This window comes from Chelonoidis abingdonii, chromosome 8, assembly GCF_003597395.2.
Source record: "Chelonoidis abingdonii isolate Lonesome George chromosome 8, CheloAbing_2.0, whole genome shotgun sequence".
In the NCBI taxonomy this organism is placed as follows: Eukaryota; Metazoa; Chordata; order Testudines; family Testudinidae; genus Chelonoidis; species Chelonoidis abingdonii.
This window is the reverse complement of record NC_133776.1, coordinates 44,350,904-44,372,069: the sequence shown is the minus strand read 5'-3', so window position 1 is coordinate 44,372,069 and position 21,166 is coordinate 44,350,904. Positions and strand designations below refer to the sequence as shown.

The 21,166-nt window shown below is 41.0% G+C and overlaps 1 protein-coding gene across 1 annotated transcript in view; it reads right to left on the bottom strand.

The window, feature by feature from the left end:
* The window catches only part of LOC116835533 (vertebrate ancient opsin-like), a 143,931-nt gene extending 124,881 nt beyond the window's left edge, over positions 1 to 19,050 (bottom strand). Inside the window, exons 1-2 of the mRNA XM_032798425.1 lie at positions 18,690 to 19,050; positions 4,541 to 4,869 (exon numbers count right to left, since the gene is read on the bottom strand). Of these exons, the coding sequence (XP_032654316.1) occupies positions 4,541 to 4,869; positions 18,690 to 19,050 (690 nt within the window). The remainder of the gene's footprint in view (positions 1 to 4,540; positions 4,870 to 18,689) is intronic.
* Between the last annotated feature and the right edge of the window lie 2,116 nt (positions 19,051 to 21,166).

Genomic DNA, 21,166 nt, shown 5'->3' with positions numbered 1-21,166 from the left:
CTTTGTTGCAAGCAACCTTTTCTCCCTTCAAATCTCTATCTTCACATACCACTAAGTATTTTTCTCAATAGAAGGAGCACAGCACCTTCCACCCTCTCCCAACCCCAGGGATAGCACCTTGTCTCTTTCTGAGTCAGACAAAGGCTGTTTCAGGATTCTCTGAGTAGCAACCATCCACTTTTTAAATTATCACCTGAATTAGCTAGTACATGAAAACATGGTGGCAGCATATGGCACTGCCTGTACTAACCTTCCTCTCCATCCTGCTCCTCACTGCACAAAAGCTTTAAACCACAAATTAAATGAGATAATCTAACCATACATGCCATATTAACTACCTCGTGGGGGCAGGCTTGTCCAAAATATAACTGCCAGGTGAAGTGAAACTGTTTCAAGTCAATAGAGAACTTTTAAAGTTGTTGTTGGCAAAACAATAACACTCATAAAATGAGCTTTCTTCACTCTCTTCTGCCCCCTCTCCACAAAACACCAACCTCTTCCCTCCTACCCCACATATAGGCAGAACCACAGATATATTTCCATCAGCAAGATGTACCTGAGAGCTTATAGAAAGAATGGGGAGTCATTCCTTCTCCACTTTGCATTGCAGTAGATCTTTTCATAACAAGCCACTGATTCAGTCTTAGTGCAGTAGAAACCGCATGATCTGCTTTTCTCCACTAAGCAACCCCTTGTCTTAAACCATCACTTTACTTTAAAGTATTCCCAGTGTGTCTTGTACTGTTTTGTTTGACCTTTCGCTAAAGATCCCATCTGCTTGACAACTGTTTTTGCTGCCCCCTTAGGGAGGTTACTTGAGAGCAACCCCTGTTTCGTGTTACTTTTTTAAATACAGTAGTCTTACTGCAGTTTATATCACCTTATTACAGGAACATTTTGTTTATTTAAGGACAAGAGGAATCAGGATCTTGTTTGAAATTAAATTAAAGCAGAGGTTTCTCATTTCTATGGTTTAAAACTGACTTGCTAACATCTCAAGTTGACTTGGAAGTTGGATCCTGTTGTACAATGCAAATCCTCTCGAAAACTAGGGGTTTTCCAGAAATCACATTTAAACCCCCAGAAGCTAAACTAACACAAAGTGTGAAAGGTGCCCTGGTCATACAGAATAAAAGACCAATGTAATAACCAATTAAGATTCTTAAATAACTTTAGTTAAGCAACATGAAAATACCAAATGGTGCCAACAACTGAAATAAAAAATAATTTTGCTCTTTATAGCCACAGTAACGTACAACAGAATAATAGCAACTGTATATACACAGGTTTTTCCAGTACTTTGCTGAGTACAGTCCTTCAGACTGAACTATATAATTTTACAAAGAAGGGGAAAATACAAAGGACAAGAACAGTCTAGTAAATGGGATTGTCACAGGTTCACAGGGTGTTATTTTAATGCCTCCAACCTACTTAGGTTTTATGTATATTGCAACAAAAGGTAGAAGCTGCCTTAGTGAAGGTCTCAAAGAAACTTTAGTTATGGAATTGGTCAGGAAAAAGTATCATTGTGAATACTTTTACCCAGCCTGGCAGTATTTCCATATAGGCATAAAGGCTCTACACAATGATTTAGCTAAACAGGCCTGAACTAAAACCCTGAGAAAGTTCCAAGCCCAAAGGGTTTTTGGGTGGCAATTCAGTTCTGGATCTGAATTTTGAGTTCATGCTCACCTGTAATTTGATTCCCCAGGACTTTAGTTAATCTGTATGTCTTTATGGAGGCTGGATATTTTCCTAGACTGTATGTGTAGGGGGATGAAGGAGGGTTTATAGCAGCCAGGAGGAAGGTACCTCAGTACTCACCCGAACCCTTTGAGCTTCTAGCATGTATTCGGATACCTCTGATAATATTCACTGGGTGCATTGCCATGTTCTGAAGCTTAGAAAAGGCTGAGGAGGTTGATGAAGCCCTTACATGGAGAAAGGGAATTGGGGAAGCAGGAGTCCTGCTGGAAGAAGAGGAAGTAGCACGCAAGAATACAGTTACTAGACCTATTGCATGGCTTTTTGTTGGAAAATGCCAAATTGCTGAAACAATAACTTTTTGCAGAAAAGGGACACTTTTTGTCAGGAAAATTTCTTGGGTTTACCATGGAACTTCTAGAGAGAGACCTTAGCAATTAGGGCACTCAACAGGGATGTGGTAGATCTCCGCTCAAGACTGTGCTCTACCTGATTGGGAGAAGGGACTTGAAGTTGGGTCTTCTGCATTCCAGCTAAGTGCCCTGACCACTGACCTACAGTCAATTGTGTGTCTCTGACCAAATGAATATTTAATTACAAGTGGAACATCCCCAGCAGGACCCCATGACCCACTGCAGAATAGCCAATATCCTTATGGCTAGGGCACTCTGCAGAGATTGGACAGGGCACAGAGAATGAAGGCTACACTGTGTGAGACAGAAAGGGCACAAAGGCAGCAGCTGGACAGATGTCCTAATTTGTCCCTTCCCCCAGGTTTGTTCACCCCAAGAATTCTCCATCCTCCTCAGGCTGCCCAGTCCCATTCACTCCCCTCCTCTAGCTCTCCCAACCCCTCCTTTGATAACCCAGCTGGCCTGGATGCCCCAACCTCCCTGCCTACCTGCTTTTAGGGGTTGTGTAGGGGGGGGTTACTAAGGATAGGATATGCTTCTATCTCCTCCCACATTGGCTCCCACTGCATGGGATTAAGGAGATAGACCGTGAATGGGAAATAGTGATTTATTCTTATCAAGAAATGACATGCACTGAACTGAAGTTGGCTGCTTAGGGAATTGACCTATCTCCTGAAATTTCAGTTTGTAAAATACTTGGCAATCATTCTGCCTTAAGTCAGGAAAATAACTCAGATACTCTGAAATATAATTATTACCATTGGGAAATGTGTGCTTTTAATGTTCTACAGGGTGTATGTTCATTTCTGGCAATGTAAACAGTAAAGCTATTGCTGCCTCGAAAGCATTCTGGTCTTCCACCGTTTTCTCACGTTTTTGTATATGCCATGTAAAATCAATCTCATTTTAATCTCTTCTTTTGTACTAACAGAGAATTCCCTTTTCTTTGAGCCAGAGTCTGAGCATAAGACAAATCTCTCAGGAGATTTCTTTTGTTCCTAAACCATCACATCATGTAGGCCTTTCTGGTTTATCAACCAAACCCCAGTTGAGGTGAGTTATTGCCCTATTTGTGCACTATCTCCACAGTGTCCCTCAAAAGAACAGTGCTTTGAAAATAACATCAAGTCCAGGTAGTCTGCTACGTTTATAGAGAGCAGAAAAAGAAAAGAACCAGCTTAATAATTTACTAAGACGACTGTGCACTGAGAGTGGTAAAGAGAGGAATATTTCACACCACCTGTCAAAGGCAGCATAAAAAAAGGAATTGCTGACAAAAAGCTAGATTTATTCCCTGGTTTAAAATCTAATTTCCATCCTAATGGCTTTTATTAATCCACCTAAAACAAGAAAGATTAGTTTGAAAAAGTGAAAGGTCTTTTAATAAGTAAGTCTGTGGTGTTATTGTTTTTAAATCACTTTCCCATTTTTCAAACTAACTTGATGTTGTACTTGGTAGAGAACAATGAATGGAACAGGAAATGTTTTCAATCTGTTTGCCCTGAGAAGCAAAGACACCCCACTGTATGTGCTCTCACATAGCTATCAGTCCAAAAAAAAAAAAGCAGATTTAGAGAGACTGATGTTCTTTAGAAGATCAATAAGAATGTTTGCTGACGATATTAAGCTAGTCTCCAGTGATACAATGGAGAAGGTGCAACTCAGTGAATTGTAGGTTGACTTGAGGACAGGCAATGGTGGTGGCTATGCAAAGAGGTTAGAAGAAGATGGGGAAGAGGAAATGTTCAGCAAGGTCCCATTTTTGGACAGGACTAGTATTCAAAGAATACTACTAAGCAGCAGTCTTCCATGCATATCCAAGTGCAGAATTTATCCCGTGGTGGAGATTTGCTGTCTTGGGTAAATTGTGATGCAGCAGCATCCACAGTGACCATATTTTCCGTGTATGCAAAATATATATACATACTACTTATTTATTATTGTAAATATTTATGTAAACACAAACTTTAAATTGAAAAACCCTATAGATCTGCAGTGTGTTTACTAGATGTGTTCAGCCCACACATAATTACAGAAGAAAAAACATAAAGCATCAGCACAGAGCACATTTTGTTTAAAAACATCTGACTCCACCTCTTATCTCAGTGTGTTGTACATACTATTTCTAAGCTTCTGAAGGAGCTAATTCTGCTTCCTTCCTCACCTTCTTCAGCTGCAAAGAGACTACTTCCATGGAACTAGTCAAGCGCTGACATTTAACCACGTGCTTAGGCCCTGATGCAGCAAAGCACTTATGCCACTGTCAAAAAGAAACTGAGTTAAATTGGACCTGATGTCCAATTCAGTATCCTTCATAAGTTTGTGATGTCCACCACTGTAATACCAGCCAATGAATATTAGCTATGAAATTTAGACAACGTATGTTTATAGTAAAATAAAAGAATATTTAAAAATGTACTTACCTGCTTTATAGCAGATAGCAGCTTCCCATAAGAGTAAACAATAATGAAAAAAGGAATTACAAGGCAAAAGATGAAGAGACATATGATATACGATATATTGTTAGCATCCCTCGAATGCCAGTTAACTGAACATGTTGTCCCTGGTCCTTCTGGTCCATAGCTACTCCATCCAAAAAGGGGTGGTAAGGTCCAGAATAAAGAGTACATCCATGATAAGAAGATTCCTATCCATATTTTCCTATAGTTTGTGGCATCTGCTTCTGTAGAGCCCATCATTGTACAGTAGCGTTCATAAGAGAGCACAGCCAAAGATATAAGTGAAACTGTACCTGTAATAAAAAAAATACATATTTTATTACCAAAAACAGCTGTATGAAGATTTAATGTTTGCTGGTATGTATTGTCACAAAAGGTATTAAATCAGAAATTATGGACTAAATTAAAGATGAGATTGAACCCCAATGTTTTCTGGAACAACATTCTCCAGGAACTTGGAGTATTCCAATTTAAATGGGCCAATTGTAATTAGGAGCAAGCTGTGGAGTTTGGATCCAGATCTGCATAGTCTGAGATGTTAAAACAAGCACCTGACTAATATAAACATATATTTTATTTTTTATTTTTTATTGAGCAGGGATTCTAAAATTTTTGATCTGTGCAAGAATCAAGGCTATAAAACTTCTCTGTTCCAAATTTTGTATAGTCACTAGGCGTTTAAATCCTGGTCCCATGTAAGACAATAAGAACTCAGAAGCCATTATGATGGGTAACATGAAAACATAGATTTTTTTCATTAACTGCAGTGAAAGCAAGATCAGATTCCTAAGGTCTGAAATTTCAGCTCTTGGCCACGATTTGTGCATGCACATAATAAAGCCTGCACTTTCAAGTGTAGTTTTTTACCTACAGAGTAAAACCTAAAATATTACTCAAGACACAGCATGATGTATATGCAGATACTAGGGTTTGCACTCATGGACCTCAAAGGGGCCAAAACCAATTGCATTCACATCATTGTAGGCTGTCTATATAAAATTTTATAGTCCCAAGATATTAATAATATCAGTCTCTTCAAAAAGCCCAGAAGCACATAATGATCCCCAAAAGCGTATGAACAAAGCCTTGAAGAGAGACAGATTTTAATCCTTGAATTGTCTGCCTTTGTTTTTGATGGCATTTCAGAAGTGAAAAAAAGAATGCACCCTACATCTATCTATCACGGGTGAAGTTCTGAACTAGCTAATAAATCACTCTTACGATGAGGGAAAAGCTAAAATGTCATGCCGCTCACAGCTGAAGAACAGATTGGTCATGTTAGTGAGCGCCAAAGTTTCGGTATATACGCACCCCATGAGGCTGTTTCTCTCTTTCTCAAAGAGAGCTTAGTGGTTGTGGAGAGTGTCAGATTGATGATGCTTGAAAATTAAGTCCTCTATTTATCTGGCATTGTTGGAGACAAGGAATTTACTCAAAGTGAGCAAAAGAAAATAGATTAATAATGGGGTGTTGTCTGGGCCCCCACATTTGCAATGCTAACCCTCCTCCCCTACTATGTGTCTGATCTTCAGGACATCTGCACAGCAGCCAGTGGGGGCTGGAGTATGGAAAATCCCCAGCAGAAGAGAAACAGAAACGGTGGCAGAGATTGCTTTTAAATGTGATGTTCTCCTGCAAGAGCACTCTTGCCTCATAAGAGGAAGACCTACTGGAGGAGTAGAGCCGGAGAAGCTCCTCTAAGGACATTGACCTAATTCAAAATATTCTCAGGAGTGCTGAGGGCTCTGAGGGGGGAGTTGGTCATTCTGCATACATGACTCTACTGTGTGGTCTAAACATCAAAGTGTGTGTGTTTAAGAAGTTCCTGTAAAAAGCCTGTTTTCCTTGCTTTAAATGATATGTGATCCCTGAGGGGTTCAATGCTAAACCAGAGTGACCACAGTGGTTCTCTGGAATAATGTAAATAAGAGGCTTGGGAGGTCTCAGTATTGGCTTTGGGGCTTAAGACAGTTGAACTGTGGAGTCCTTCTTCCCACAAAGGGTTCCAGATCAAGAGGTCTGACCCCAGAAAAGTGCCTTAGGAGCCTCCCAGAGAGAAGCAGTCACTGGACTTTGCCCAGATGCAGATGGCTTGGAAGCCCTTGGGATCCAAAGTTTGGGTCCAATGATAAGAGACTAGCGACCTACCACTAGGGGGACTTCACCAGGTCTGTGACCCATTCTATTAGGGCCTGATCTAACAACCCTTGAGGTGAATAGATCTTCTTCTATTGACTTCAATGGGCTTTGGATAAGGCCTTTAAAAACAATGTTTAAGATCCCAGATCATTAACATTTTTTATTTTATCTCTTAGATTCTATTTTACAGGAAAGGCCCATATAAGTACCTCAACCTTTTTCTACTTTACATGTGAAATGCCTTTTGATTTCAGTGGGTGCTCTGCACATAGAACAGCTGCACAATCAGAGCCTAGAGTGTCAACAAAACACAATGTGAAAGAGATGGGCGATTAAAGATTCTGTCCAGCTAATGCACATAAAAGCTCTGCTCTGAATAAGCACTAGGACATTTTTATATATCCATGCCTTGATATCAGATTAAGCAAGCAGATAGAGCAGATGTGACTTTGATTTAAATATATCTTTTAGTGGAAATAAAACAAACTGCATGACTATGATCACACCCCATACAGAACAATAGAAAACTATCCTCTCATTTTGAAAAATACCAGTCTGAAAACTTTGTCTTCTATCCTCTGCTTTATATAAAAGATCAACTGGTTTTTATTCAGCTGTTTTATGCCATGCTGCAGTTTACACTTTTGTAGGTATGTTTAAGCAGCCACGAAGTGCAGAGGCTAACTCTGTTGATCCATAAACCTCATAAAGAGATGCATAACATGTCATACTGACTCTCTCACTCTCAGCTTGAAAGTGTCTTACAACAGCTCCACCAACTTCTGAGATGAAAAAGGCATACACAGAAATGTATATGTTTGGAAATTCTCTCCAGGCCTTAGGCTCCCCTGCCTTACACCTTTGTATAGTCATTTACACCTGGGCAAAGTAAGCATCAGACGCTACCACCTACTTAACAGAGTGGAGAATTTTGAGTTGGTAGCGTTTTCCCCCCACACTTTGCATGAGGTGTCAAGCAGTGGTGATTTAGGTCCACTATCTACAATACCACAGATACGCACGAGCACAGTTCTACCTGCATACTCAGTCTCTTTCTAGCTGGGGTATCATTCCCCTCATAACCTCTCAAGAAATCCATACTTTCTGGAACCTACCACAGAGAACCAGGTAATCAATGTTATAACCCTCCCCACCTCCAATTGGTGGCATCCTCATGCCTTATTGTAAAAGATAGTGTTCTAGATTTGTTGCTCCCAATGCTGAATTAACACTATTAAAAGCTGTGGTATCTGGGGTCATTATTGCCAAACATGCTAGCGAAATATTCTCTTACTCCATAGAAGCACAGTTGTCACTTAGCCTGCACGTTGACAAAAATATTCCAGTGTTCAAAGATGTCCAAATGTTTGGAAAGTAACTGCAGCATGGTTGACGCATAGGTCCAAAACTTCAATAAGTAGTGTTACTCAGCACAGTTCCCCCTGTGGTGGAGGTAATCTTTGCAGCTTCTCAATCCCAATTTATCTTAAAGTTCTTGATCAACATAGAGTTTATAAATACATGTAGAACTTTAATATCCCCAACATGGATAAAGGAGATCTTACAAAAACATAGTGTGACCTTTAAATAGCAAGAAAATAAATATGGACTTTGAAGAAAAAAGATACGAGTAGATAAAATATATTCCAGTATATATATATATGGATTTTCCAAAGCCTTAGTATACTCCTGAGAGCTGTAACACCTACTTTGCCCAGGGTGTCACTGAAAGCTGTTTATCAAAGCAGTTTTGCTTGCTTGAACTCTTTGATAGTTCTTTAATTGTACAGCTATCTCTGACTGATTACTCTCAAAATGAGCAAGTGGACTTTCCTCATTAGTCCTACCCCGCTCAGAGTGGACACTTCGGCTTCCTAGGTATATGCTACAAGAGAAGCAGCAAACAGCCTCTCTGGAATCAACCTCAGCTATACAGAACAGAGAAATAGTACCTCATCTGTTAATACATCTTTTGCAGCACAGACAGGTGAGTGAGGAGGCTGAGAATACATTATGACTCTGGCAATCATCAGTGAAGTCATTTTAATTCAAAGGAGCCTAGAGAGGTTAGAAAAATGCAGAAAACAGCAGAATGAGATTGAATTTGGAAAAATGCAAGATTCTACATGTGGGAGGACACAAACACAGATGGAGGGAGGGAGATACCTGGAAAGCAACAACGCTAAAAGAAACACAAGATAATAATGGACATCTTGTTGAAAACTATGTATAATGTGGTTTGGGAGCACAGAAAGGACAATATAGTTTATGGCTGCATGATGTCTTCAGTGGGGGTAGAGTTAGGCCAACAATGAGTGCTTTTGAGACCCTGGATTGAAAAAGACCTTAATCTCGCCATTTAGGATACCAAATTCCAGTCTTTCAGATATAGATGTTTTGTTTTTCTTTTCCAAAAAGCTTGAAGTTTCTTTATTGCAAATGAAGTTTTTGGCCCTTCTAATATACTTAGAGATTAAAACGTTAACGCTATTCCTATAAACTCTGGATATGTATAGAAACTTTGAGACCTACCCAAGCCTCCAAACTTTAGGAGTGTCACTGGTATTTACTGAACAGTCTAAATGGTCCTGATTTGTGTTGTTCTATTACATTGTTTTTTCTGGGCAGGAAATGAATTCCCTGTCTCTTTCCTCTTCTGATCAGTTCTTTGTTCTCTCTGGAGAACTCTTTTCCATGGTCATATTTTCAGTATGCAAACAGACAAATGATGGAATACAAATTTATTTGTATATAATAAAAACAGACTGATTAAAATAGAAAAATCTCTGCAGAATTTTCACATGCTATATGCCCTTCAGACATCTTTCAAACTTTTCCCAAAGATATTTTACACCTAATCATGTTTTGCTGGTTGTAATAACTATTTTTCATGGTTCTGGGTGATTGTCTGCTATGACTCATCAGCTCAGCCATTACTTGAAGATCACCTCAAAGCTTTTTCAGATCATTAACCAAAGTGAAGCACATAATTATCTTCATAGTCACACAGCTCTTACAGGATAGGGAAGAAAAAGCTGTGTGTCAGGAACAGTAAGGAAGAATTTACTCAGTATTTACAATACTTGTAATATTGAGTATTTGGGTTTGCATGTGCTTTTTGAGGAGCTCTCCAATGCAGCATTTTCAGGGGGGTCTTCTGGACCTCTGCAGGATAGGTTAAGCTGTCCCTAAACCTAGGGATATGGCAACAGGCCTGAATGGACAGAAGCTGAGTTCCTCAAGTATTGTAGTATTTACAGTATTGCCGACCAGAATCAAGCTCCCCCCCTAAAAAAAAAAAGTCATGGAATTTTCTTAAAAATCGTGTTTGTTTTGTTTTTAAATAATACATTTTAGGTTCTTTTTATTTGCTTTTTGGTTTCTGAGTCTTTAGGGTGCACTCAGACCATGTTTTCAAGCTTTTCTCCAGAACTATTAGGGCCAGATGCTCTACGTGATAATCTCAGTATTATTTTAGTTGAAGTAATCATCAGGATTCCAGAATCTGGTCCTTTAAGAAAAACACCAAACATCGTAAGGCTTATAATAAAGCCATGAGAATTGGCGACACTCTGAACAGAAACTGCTCTTGAAAGGTACTAACACTGAACACCAATGCTAAACATAATCTTCCCTCCAGTTCTGCAACAGCTGACCTTGAGTCTTTAAGCCTGACATGGAAGCTAATGATGGATAAGCAAGAGACTGACTCCTGGCAAATGCAAAAAACATTGTGCAAGACAGTTTTAGAGGAAGTTGATACCAAAACAAAACAAACAAACCCAGACTAAATTTAAAATAAAAGTGCCTTGGAAACACTGATTTGATCAGTTTACAGGCCAAATCTGGATGGAAAAGTGAACAAATACATACTAGAGCATCAAACCAGCTCTCTCCCTTTTCTGACCGACTCACTGATCAATGGAAATACATTTATTTCATGACAAGAGCGAACTCCTAGAAGATCAGGGAATGTTAATAATTTACAAATCTTGGGTTACTAGAGAGAGAAGATGATCTCATGAAGTTTTGAAGTGAGATTCATACGAAGACCCGCTGCTCACAGATGGAGTCTGCTCATGAGAGAGGAGAGTGAACATTAACAATTCCTGGTTGAGTGACTATTTGAATCTCAGATTTAAGAGACACAATCAATATCCCAGCAATGACCCTACAAACAAAAAAAGATGGACTGTATAGAACACAGCATCCTTATTTCCCAATGTTGGGACTTAGCATCACATCTAGCAATGAAAATTGCAGCTAATAATGCAATATTTTACCATTTGAAACATTAAGATATCTTTATTTTCCTGTCTAATCTGAATTTTAAATTTGCTAGGTATAATAATCTCTCTTCTGAGATATAGGTAATACAAAGGTCCTACCTGGTAAGTGCAATGCAGTGTTATATAGATGTAACTGGAATTTGAAAATAACAGGTAAATGGAACATATGATTGTTGTTTGGGTTTTGCCATGTGTATAGCTCCTGTGAGGAGAAAACAAACTATAATGTTAACATTCAATTTGTTCTAAGGTATTTTAACAGTGTGCTGGCACAACTGTAACTAAGAGCATAATTTGACTAAACACAGATAACTGGTACTGACATGCATAAAATTGAACCTTTTTCTGTGTTTAAAATGCAACCACATACATTTGGGATACAACTCATATCACTGCATACTTTTATTAGAGAAAGAATACAACAAATACCCTGAATCCAAACTGCAGATGTGAGCTTTTTATCTTTAGAACCAGCACAACCAAAAACTCAGTTCAGAACATTCCTGATCTTGGGGATTCACAGTCTGGATCTGATGAAGGGCTGGTTTTAGTGTTATCCCAGCTCATTATTAGTGAGCCTCAGTAGTGAGTCCATGGTTAAGGTTGTGTCCAAGCTTCCATTGTAAGTCTTATTTTTTTCTACCCATCCCTAAACTTATGATTGGAAATAGTGAATTGTCTGAAAATGTGTGGTTAAAATATTTTCAGAGAAAATTGTTCCAGAGAATTTTGAAACTAGAAGATTTTAAACAAAAATCCTTAGGTTACTTAGTTTTTCTTTTGAACTTTACCAGTATCTCGTGATTCTTTCAACACCTTCTTTTTACCACAGAAAGCACTTAAGAATTCCAGATTTCGCTTGTGTAGATTTGTCTCGCCGCACTCGAGCACAGAGTAGTTTTCTCAGAGAAGGCAATTTAAAATAAGTTACTCATGGATCATCTTTATTATGGACTGGATCTCCACTAGCTGCCTTGGTGATAAAAGTTGGGAACTTTAATTACCTCTTAACAGGTGCACAGCAACTGTTACAACGTGATCCAGAATTGGGAGCTTTGGCTGCCAGTGGCTAAGAGAGCTTCAGGCAAGAAAATTCCTTGGAGGTGATGGAGTGGAGGAGGAAGGAGAAGAAAATTGGAATTCCCTCTCCCTATTTTTCAAACCAGCACAGCTCCATTGACTTGACTAGAACTATGCCAATTTATACTAGCTGAGGATCTGGCCCCACAGTTATCAAATGAAAGCAGCAGAGAATCCTGTGGCACCTTATAGACTAACAGACGTTTTGGAGCGTGAGCTTTCGTGGGTGAATACCCACTTCGTCAGAGCACGGTTAGTGGAATTTCCTAGGGCGGTATATAATATGCTGAGCAGCTGAGATACGAAGGGGGTTTTAAGTTTTTTCCTTTTTCAGGGGGAGGGGGGATTGAGGGCCCTGTTCTAACAGTAGAGGTGTTGAAACCGAGAGAGGGAACCTGAGTTCTGTACTTGGCAAGCATTCACGTCTTTGTTTTAGTCCAGGATCTGTTGGTGTCAATTTGCAGTTGAACTGAAGCTTCAGCGTTTCTCTTTTGAAGTTCTGGTCCTGAAGATTTTTTTGCCTGCAGGTGGCACCTTAAAGGTCTGCTTAAGGTGGCTGGGAGTTGAAGTGCTCTCCTACAGGTTTTTGGATATTGCCATCTTGATATCTGGATTTGTGATCCAGTTTCCTTTTCCGTGTGCTGGGTCCAGTTGGGCCGACGTATAAGCAGAGGGGCATGCTGGCAATATGAGCGATATTTCATTGGACGTGCAGGTGAATGAACCAGTGATGGTTCGACGATTGGTTTGAGTCCTGTATGGGTCACTGTGGTAGATATGTGGCGAGTTGACCATCAGGGTTGTTGCATGGAATTGTCCTGGCCTAGAGGTACTATGGGTAACGTGTGGCAGTTGCTGGGAAAGTACATGTCAGATTGGGCAGGTTTTCTGTGGCAACGATTTGACCTGCACCCCAGCCGTTGAAGAGTGGGGTCATTGTCCAGATGGATTGTAGATCCCGATGATGCTTGGAGGTGTTTTGCTGGGGTGTATGTGAATCGGCCATGGATGCCTGTTGGTTCTCTTGGGTTTGTCGTTGCAGTAGGAGGCTTCTGGGACACGTCTGGCTCTGTTGAATCTGTTCTTCCAATTTCTCGTGCGGGTATTGTAGTTTGGGGAATGCTTGGTGGAGTTTGTAGGGTGTTGGTCTCTGTCTGGGGGTTTGAGCGCAGAGTGCGGTTGTACCTCAGTGCTTGGCTGTAGACAATGGATCGTGTGATGTGCCCGGGATGGAAGCTGGAGGCATGAAGGTAGGCATAGCGGTCAGTAGGTTATCAAATGAAACATTTAAGTCTCCAGCAGAGCTTCGGTGACAGAACTTTTTGTGGCCTGACACTATTCATACCTCCAAAAATCCACAGCAATTAACTTGGATTATAAAGTTAATACAGTTCTGACCTTAATAGAAATATCTCTAAGCACTAGATCTCATCAAGGGCTCTTGTGTTGACGCAAATAAAGCAAATCTGAAGTTTCTAAGCCAAGGTCTTTTTGAGTTTGACTTGACACCCTCAAAAAAAATTAGAAGAATTTTCAAAGAATAAATTACTTCTATTTTTTATTCTATCCGTATCTTAGCAGTAGCATGTCTTATTCACCTTAGACTCTTCCAAAATATTCTCCTGTGGCCAAAATCTGCAAAATTTTAAGCATATCAATTTTGACAGGGCTGGGTGTGCATGTTTATAGCACCAGCGAGGCATGTGATGGTTTGTAGGCAGGACACAGATGGTTGTACTTTAGGCCACCCTCTGCTTGTTGACCAGAGAGTTGAGGTAGATCTCATGATCACATTTTGCCACAGCTCGGAAAATGTCTTTCAGACATTTACATTCTTGGGCATATCCCTCCTTGCGTACTTCTGCCTTTTTTTACTAATATATCAAAAACCTTTTAAAACAGACAGGATTCATTGTACAATTGTCTGAAGCCAATTGTTTTAGCAGCAGTATGTGACATAGCATGACATATACAACTCCAGGCAACATCCATGTTATCCGATGGGTATCTGAGTATGGCATATGGCATCATTGTCTACAGCAATCAGGTTTTGCATTTGGGTGATCAACAATGGACACTCCTTCTCTTTCAGCTTCTGACTGAGCAGCACTTAAAATTTAACCATCAGCTTCATATGGCCTATATTGACATCAAAGTGGATTTTGATTTGGTTGACAGGAAAGTGCTTTGGCTTGCCCAGAGTTGGCAGTGCAGATGTTCTGCTAAATCTAGTGCACAATCTTTACACCATTATTGGTGTGAGAGTGTGCATTGGCTCATGGTTTTCATCATGTTTCTACACAACCTCAGGTGCGTGGCAGGGATGCACTCTCACCCCAGAGCTATTCTGTTGAGCTATCGACCGGCTATTAGGACTTGCTGCATCAAAAACGAGGTTGGTCAAGAGATGTCCCTCAACCAAGACTACACTGGAGATGCTGCCTTGCTTGTGGAGAAGTCAGAGAGTTTCAGCCTTGCCCTCTATGGTCTCCAAGACACCACCCACACTATGAGGTTGAATGTCTCATGACAGAAGACCAAGGTCCAGAACCTTGGAGCTGGACCACCAAAACTCTCAGTGCAGGTGAGGTCAAACACCGTGAAAGGTGTTGATGAGTTCATCTCTTTAGGCTGCATGCAGAGTTCAAATGATCCCAGAAAACCAGATGTTCTTCGATGAATATGTCTCACTGTCTCCAGCATGAAGTTCATGTCTTGCTTAATGACACAAAAATTTCTTTGCATTGAAACAAAGATCAGGATCTATAAGACATGTATATTACCTGAATTGTTATACAGGACAGGAACTTGGACCCTCCTACAGGCAGACTTGGAGCTACTAGAGGGATTCCATGTGTTCTGTGTGTGCCAAATCCTGAGCATAAAAGTGGTTCAACTTTTTGTGTGAAATGCCATCATCTCACAGAGATCTGACTTTCCTGCAGTTGTGCACTACATTCAAAAGTGGCGTTGCATATTCTTCAGCCAACTGAGATCAGAGTCCCATTGTCACACACAGTAAGAAACTATGCCTGTCGCAAAGAGTTTACAATCTAAGTTGTCTAGACAGACAAAGGAAGTATTATCCCCATTACACAGAGGAAAAACTGAGCCAGGGAGAGAATTCATGACTTGTTGAAGGTTTCACAGGAAACCTGTGGGGAAGCAAGGAATTCAACCAAGATCTCTTGATTCACAAGCCAATCTTTTAATCACAAAACCATCCTTCCAGCTGCATCCTTATCTGTGGTAGCACTCTAGTCTCTCCATAAAGATGACTGCTAAACTTTCAGATAATGGGTCAAATCTGGCTTGCCTCACTTGTGCCATGGGTCAGTTCAACTTGTCATGAGAAAAAAGTAAGCAACACCTGGCTCACTCTTTACAGCAACCAAGTTTAGGAGGATAGCTTAGTCATCTAAGCTTCAAGGGTCAGCTTTCTCTCCCGAAATGGAAAATTTGCCATTACCTTCAATGAGAATGTGATTGGGCCCCATATTTCAGGCACTGAAACCCACTAGAAGAGCAAATTCGTACTCCAGCAGAGACAATTCCCCTTTTCTAGGTAAATAAATTGAGCTTACTTTATGAGCTCCATCTATTCTGTGTAGGTACTAAAGATCCTCTGACTCTCTTGTAATGTTATAGATTTTCACTAGTTATCCTGGGTCAAAATTCCTTCTCCTTAACACTTTTGTAAAGTATGTTGAACATCATTTGCTTTCTCTAAAAAATGTAATTGCTCACAGTAAAGTTCCCACACGGCTCTTTCTACACAAGCATGGTTATGTGTAAGGTGAAAGCATTGCAGAGAACACAGATTAAACACAATGAAAGAACCTCCATGCATGCTAATAAGCTTACCAGAGATCACCCCAATTTTGACCAGGGCTCTGACAGACGAACTGTCCTTCATACCTTAACATGGGGTTGTTTGTGGTCATAAGTTCATAACCACCTTGTCTCCAAAGCTGTGAGTCCCTCCTTGATATAGTTTGGGTCTTTAATTTGGGAATAGGTAATTCATAGACAATGGACCTCCTCCTCAGGGCAAAGGTTCACAGGGCTGACGTCCTGCATCACTGGAGGGGTTATAGTCACATACCCCTCGCCTAAGGGATTTCCCAGGAAACCCATTTAACTTCAAGCACATTGTTTCAATTAGTCTTTTTGAAGCTCATTACACTTTCCAGGGTTTACATTAGTCAGGTCCCCTCCCTAGGGACATTACATACAATCCCACAATAATATATAAACATTTGCATTTTAATACAGTGAACTGAAAGGATACTGAAACTTAATTCAGTAAGGATTGTCCTGGATATTGCAGGAAATTTCCATATTTATCATACCATCCACCTCCCTTTTGGGGAACCTCTCTCCTGGGATCTCTCTCTCTCTCTCTCTCTCCCCTCATCCATCTAATTTTTGCAGGTCTGCACTCTTCTCTCTTCCTCTCCTCTTCTTTCCCTACAATCATCCTGACTTATCCCTAGTTTGATGAACTGAGATTTCTCTGAGTGTTTCACTCAGTATGTGAGGAGATGATGCAGCTCTCCTGAGTCCCCTTTCCTACTTTGTAGGTCTTACACTTCCATCGCTCCTATTTCTCTGTCCTCTATCCCCTTCAGAGTTCATAGCCTTTAGTTCCCTCCCCACAATCACATCTAGAGTCTTTGCGTCCACCTCACAGTACCCCCAGCACTTCAGTAAACCCCTTTACATTGACAGCCCAGCTTTCCAACACCCCAAAGCACTCTTCAGTCCACTCTTCACCAACATCCCCCAGACTCTCCTCACACAGCCTTTTGGCACCCTCAAGTACACAGCTCTTCAGTGTCCCCCTAACACAGAGAGCCCCACACTCCTTCCACCTCTCCTCAGACTCACACACAGCCCATCATGCTCTCCTCACGTTTCTGCGCACACAGCTCTTCACTTTCCACACATGTGCCTTCACTCTCCTCTCTGTCTCTCTCTCCCCCTCAGATAACCCCTGCTTCTTTCTTGTCTTCTTTCTCTTACACCCCCCATTCCTCTCCCCCTCTCATATTCTCTTTCACACACACAGCTTCTTCCTTCCCCATCCCAGTATTGTCAACCCCAAAAGTTAAAGAAAATCATGTTTCTGGTCCCCCAAATTATGAGGTTTAAACAATATCATACATTTTAAGTTTATTTGCCTTCTGTTTTTTGGTCCTCTAGCCATCTTTTCAAGTCTTCTCCACAACCATGAGGAGAGCTACACACTTCCTCTTTAAAAACAAAAAAACAAAAAAAAAGTGAAAGTTGGGTTTTTTACTTACTCGCGTGACTCCAGGAGCTGGACATTTAAGAAAAATGCCAAGCATGACAAAATTGTGAGTGGGGAAGACTACCTTCTCTCTCACACACATACAGTGCCACAGCCTTTCACTGCTCCACACAAATATAGTGTCACAACCTTTTAGCACCCCCCAACATGTATACAATCCCTATAGCTCTTTATCCTTTCACACACTTACTTAATCCCACAATTTTTCATGTCTCCTCCAAAGACACATGCAGTCATACCGTTGTTCTGCTCCATGCAAATGTTCCCCAGTCCTTCAGTTCCCTCACCACACACATATAGTCCCCTAGCTCTTCACCCCACATACACCCAGTCCCACAGCTGTTCACCCCTTCCCTCATACAGACACAGTCCCACAGCCTTTCACATATTCTTTACAGAGACATATACAGACCCACAACCCTTCAGGTCCTCCTCTTCCCCAGACACACAGAATATCTCTTTGCTGCATTGAAAAGCCTGGGTCTGTGGGACCTGGTCCTGAAGACTCAATGTTTCCAAGTCAAGCTTGAGAATCCACACTGCATGGTAAACCTGTGTTTACAATTGCTTGCCCTCGGTCTTTCAGCTGTGCTACCCTGTCCATACTGTACTCAGATCTGTGGTCTGAAGTGTGTTCAAACTGCAGCATGACAGGGTTTGGACCTGAGTTGCAGCGGGACTTAGCAAGGTTCCCTAGCAAGGTTCTGGGACCCTGGTGCTGAGTGCTTGCTGATCCAAGTCAGACTGGTTTGTGTGTGGATGGAAGCAGGGCTTGGGCTCAAACCTAAGTCAAAGTCCAGGCTTAGTGTGTGGGGTAGAACCCTTCACTCCTCCCCACACACACATACACATACAGCCCCACAGCCCTTCACCTCCCTCCACACACACCTTCCCCACACACCACCCTAATGCGAGCCTGTCATGTTGGGGGGGGTCTGTGCTGGTGCTCTCTGTTGCTTGCTTTTCCACACTGCAGTGAGGGGCACAAAGTCTGACAGGAAAGCAGTGAGCCAGGGCACAGGTAGTGAATGGGCTCACTGCTGCCTGGTCTGTGGAGTTAGATGGCGGCAGAAGCTCAGCGCCTCTATTTGTAGGGGGGCAAGGAGTGCAGGGTTTCTATGCAAATCCTGTCCAGTGCTGGGAGCTCTGGCTGGGGAGGCAGTGGGGGGTGAATTGTGGAGTGAGGTGCCCTAGTGCCTCCTTGTGTGCACGGGCCTGGGAGAGGCTCTAAACCATGCAGGAGGGGAGGTGGCATGCTGGGCGCACACCAGAGCAGGAGGGTGCCACTTACCAAAGAGGGTATTGACGAAGCCGTACCAGATGCAGCCACCTGGCCCGATGAGCCAGCGTCCCTGAGTGCTGGCGGCAAAGCTGAAGGGGGTGCCCATGATGCACACCATCATGTCGCTCACAGAGATGTTCATCAGCAGCAGGTTAATCGGAGACCGTAGCACCTTATTTCGGCAGAAAAGTACCAAGACCAAGAGATTATTGAGGAAGCCCAGGCTCCCGATAATGCCAAGGCAGATAGCTGTGATCAGGTGGCCAGTGGGACTCAAATTCTGCTCTTCTCCATGTCTCTGGTTGCTGCTGCTACTGCACCAAACACTGTTAACACCACTGCAACTGTGGCTGATGTTAGGCACGGTCATCTCAGTAGGTCTCTCCAGATCTGCTCCAGCTGCTTGGCTAAGCATTGCAATATCAGCACAGTAAAATCTCTTATGCACACACCAACACACCCACAACCCAATAAAAAGCCCTCATTCTGTGTATGTGTGCGTGTGTAATATATGTATAATAGTTTCTACTTAGGTAAACTGCAACATCAATGAGTTAAAAGTAGCAAGCATTTGTTTCTTTAATGCTCCACCATGTGGCCATTAGGAGCTGGCTCTTTCTGCCTTCCTCATTTGTGCCTGCTGTAGAGTATGAAATAAAAAAATGTAACCGCAGCTACCTGATAATAAAATGTAGGTCAGGAAAATATACACAGAAAGGGGCTGATCCTAACTCAGGAGAACAACGGACTACAAACCATGCAAAAATGAGGGAGTGAATGAGGTGCCTATTTTATTGTTCTTCTGTTTTGTGTGTATGTGTGTGTGTGTACGTGCCTGCTGTCTTTTATTTTTTAAAATCTTAATGGGGATGTGACAGTACTCTGGATCGTTACAGCATCAAATCAGTTTTCAAAGAGTTCTATAAATTTCAACATCTGGAGAATAAAAAAGAAGCTAGAATGAAAAGTCCCAGGAAAGTCTTTAGCATTTAAGTGCCAGCTGAAATGTACAACTGTCACAGAGTTATATAATACAAAATGCAGGCAGCTGTAACATGGACTACTGTAAAGCATTTTTTTTTCCTTTGGAAAAATGTTTATAAGATGTAAACCAAAGTCCTAAAGAAAATGGATTGATCAGTGATCTAGTCCTTATTAGTAATCAGAAGGGGTTAAAGTCTGAATTGTTTGACACAAATACAGCAAATATTTTCACAGTGAGTTCTGATCTCTGAAAGTACAGAGGAAATTGCTAATGAGTATCCAGGTTATTATCATAACTAGATCCATCCAAAAGGAGAGTATGTGGCTCATGCTTATTGCTTAGCATGCAGACCTATATCTAGTTCAAGGAAACTGTTTATATTTTAAACAGGAGTGGGTATTCTTCAATCATTAAAAAGGTATGAAAGTACGACAAACTCATGCAGCTTCCTGCTTACAGCAATTGGTGTTGAAAGGACACTGTCAAAGGTAATTTTTTAAAGTTTCTAAAATTACATTTTCTTTTTAATTGAGAGGAAACAATTCTGTTGCTCTTTAGGTTTATCTTTTTTAAAGCTTTTTTTTCTTTACAAAACTTTAAGTTTTGGACGTAAATTGACTTGAGAACAGACTTTAACCTACTCCCAGTTAAGTCAATAAGGGTATTGTTTCAAATAGGTGTAACAGTGTACTGGAGCTTTTGTACAATTGATTTTTTGAGTGGTGCTTTGAAGTATATGAATGTTGCAAAATGTCTAGTTAAGGCGATTACCTAGTAACATGAATTCAGAGGAAAAGTAAGGTAAAAGAAGGACTATTTTACATTCTCATCCACGGAGAAATACAACCTCTAAATGTTTTTGCTGCAAACACAAGTGCACAGGAGTAGCACAACCCCTTTGGACTGCTCTCCATTATCACTTCAGTGGGAAGAGGTAGACAGAGTTAAGCCATGACAATTACAGAATAATATTTTATCAGTATTATTTCTTCTCTTACCCAAGGACTCAATCCTTTCAAAGGCTTACCTCCATGAATAACTGAAACAATATGAGTTGTTCAACAGAATTATGCTAATTTACATCTGCTGATCAATTATTATTGGTTTTGCTGTGGTTAATAAATCCATTTTATAGCTGCTGGGAACTGGTTGTCTGGTTATTTCTGATAATACTCTGTTACATTCCCAAATGGAATTATTATCAAACATTATTTGTATTACTGTAGCACATAGGAACCCTAGTCATGGATCAGGACCCAGTGTACTTGGTACTGTAGAAATGCAGAAAATAAAGACCATGCCTGCCCCCAAGAGCTTTCAATCTAAGTGTTAGACAAGAGGAAAGAGGTGGATACAGAGAGAGCAATGGAGCAAGCAAAGGAAACTGTGAGATAGTATTTGTTAACATGATCAGCAGTGGTGTTAGGACATCAGAGGCCCAACCGTTGTCAAGGGTTTTTTTGTAGGCATCATGGCAACAGAGAATTTTAGGCACAGATTT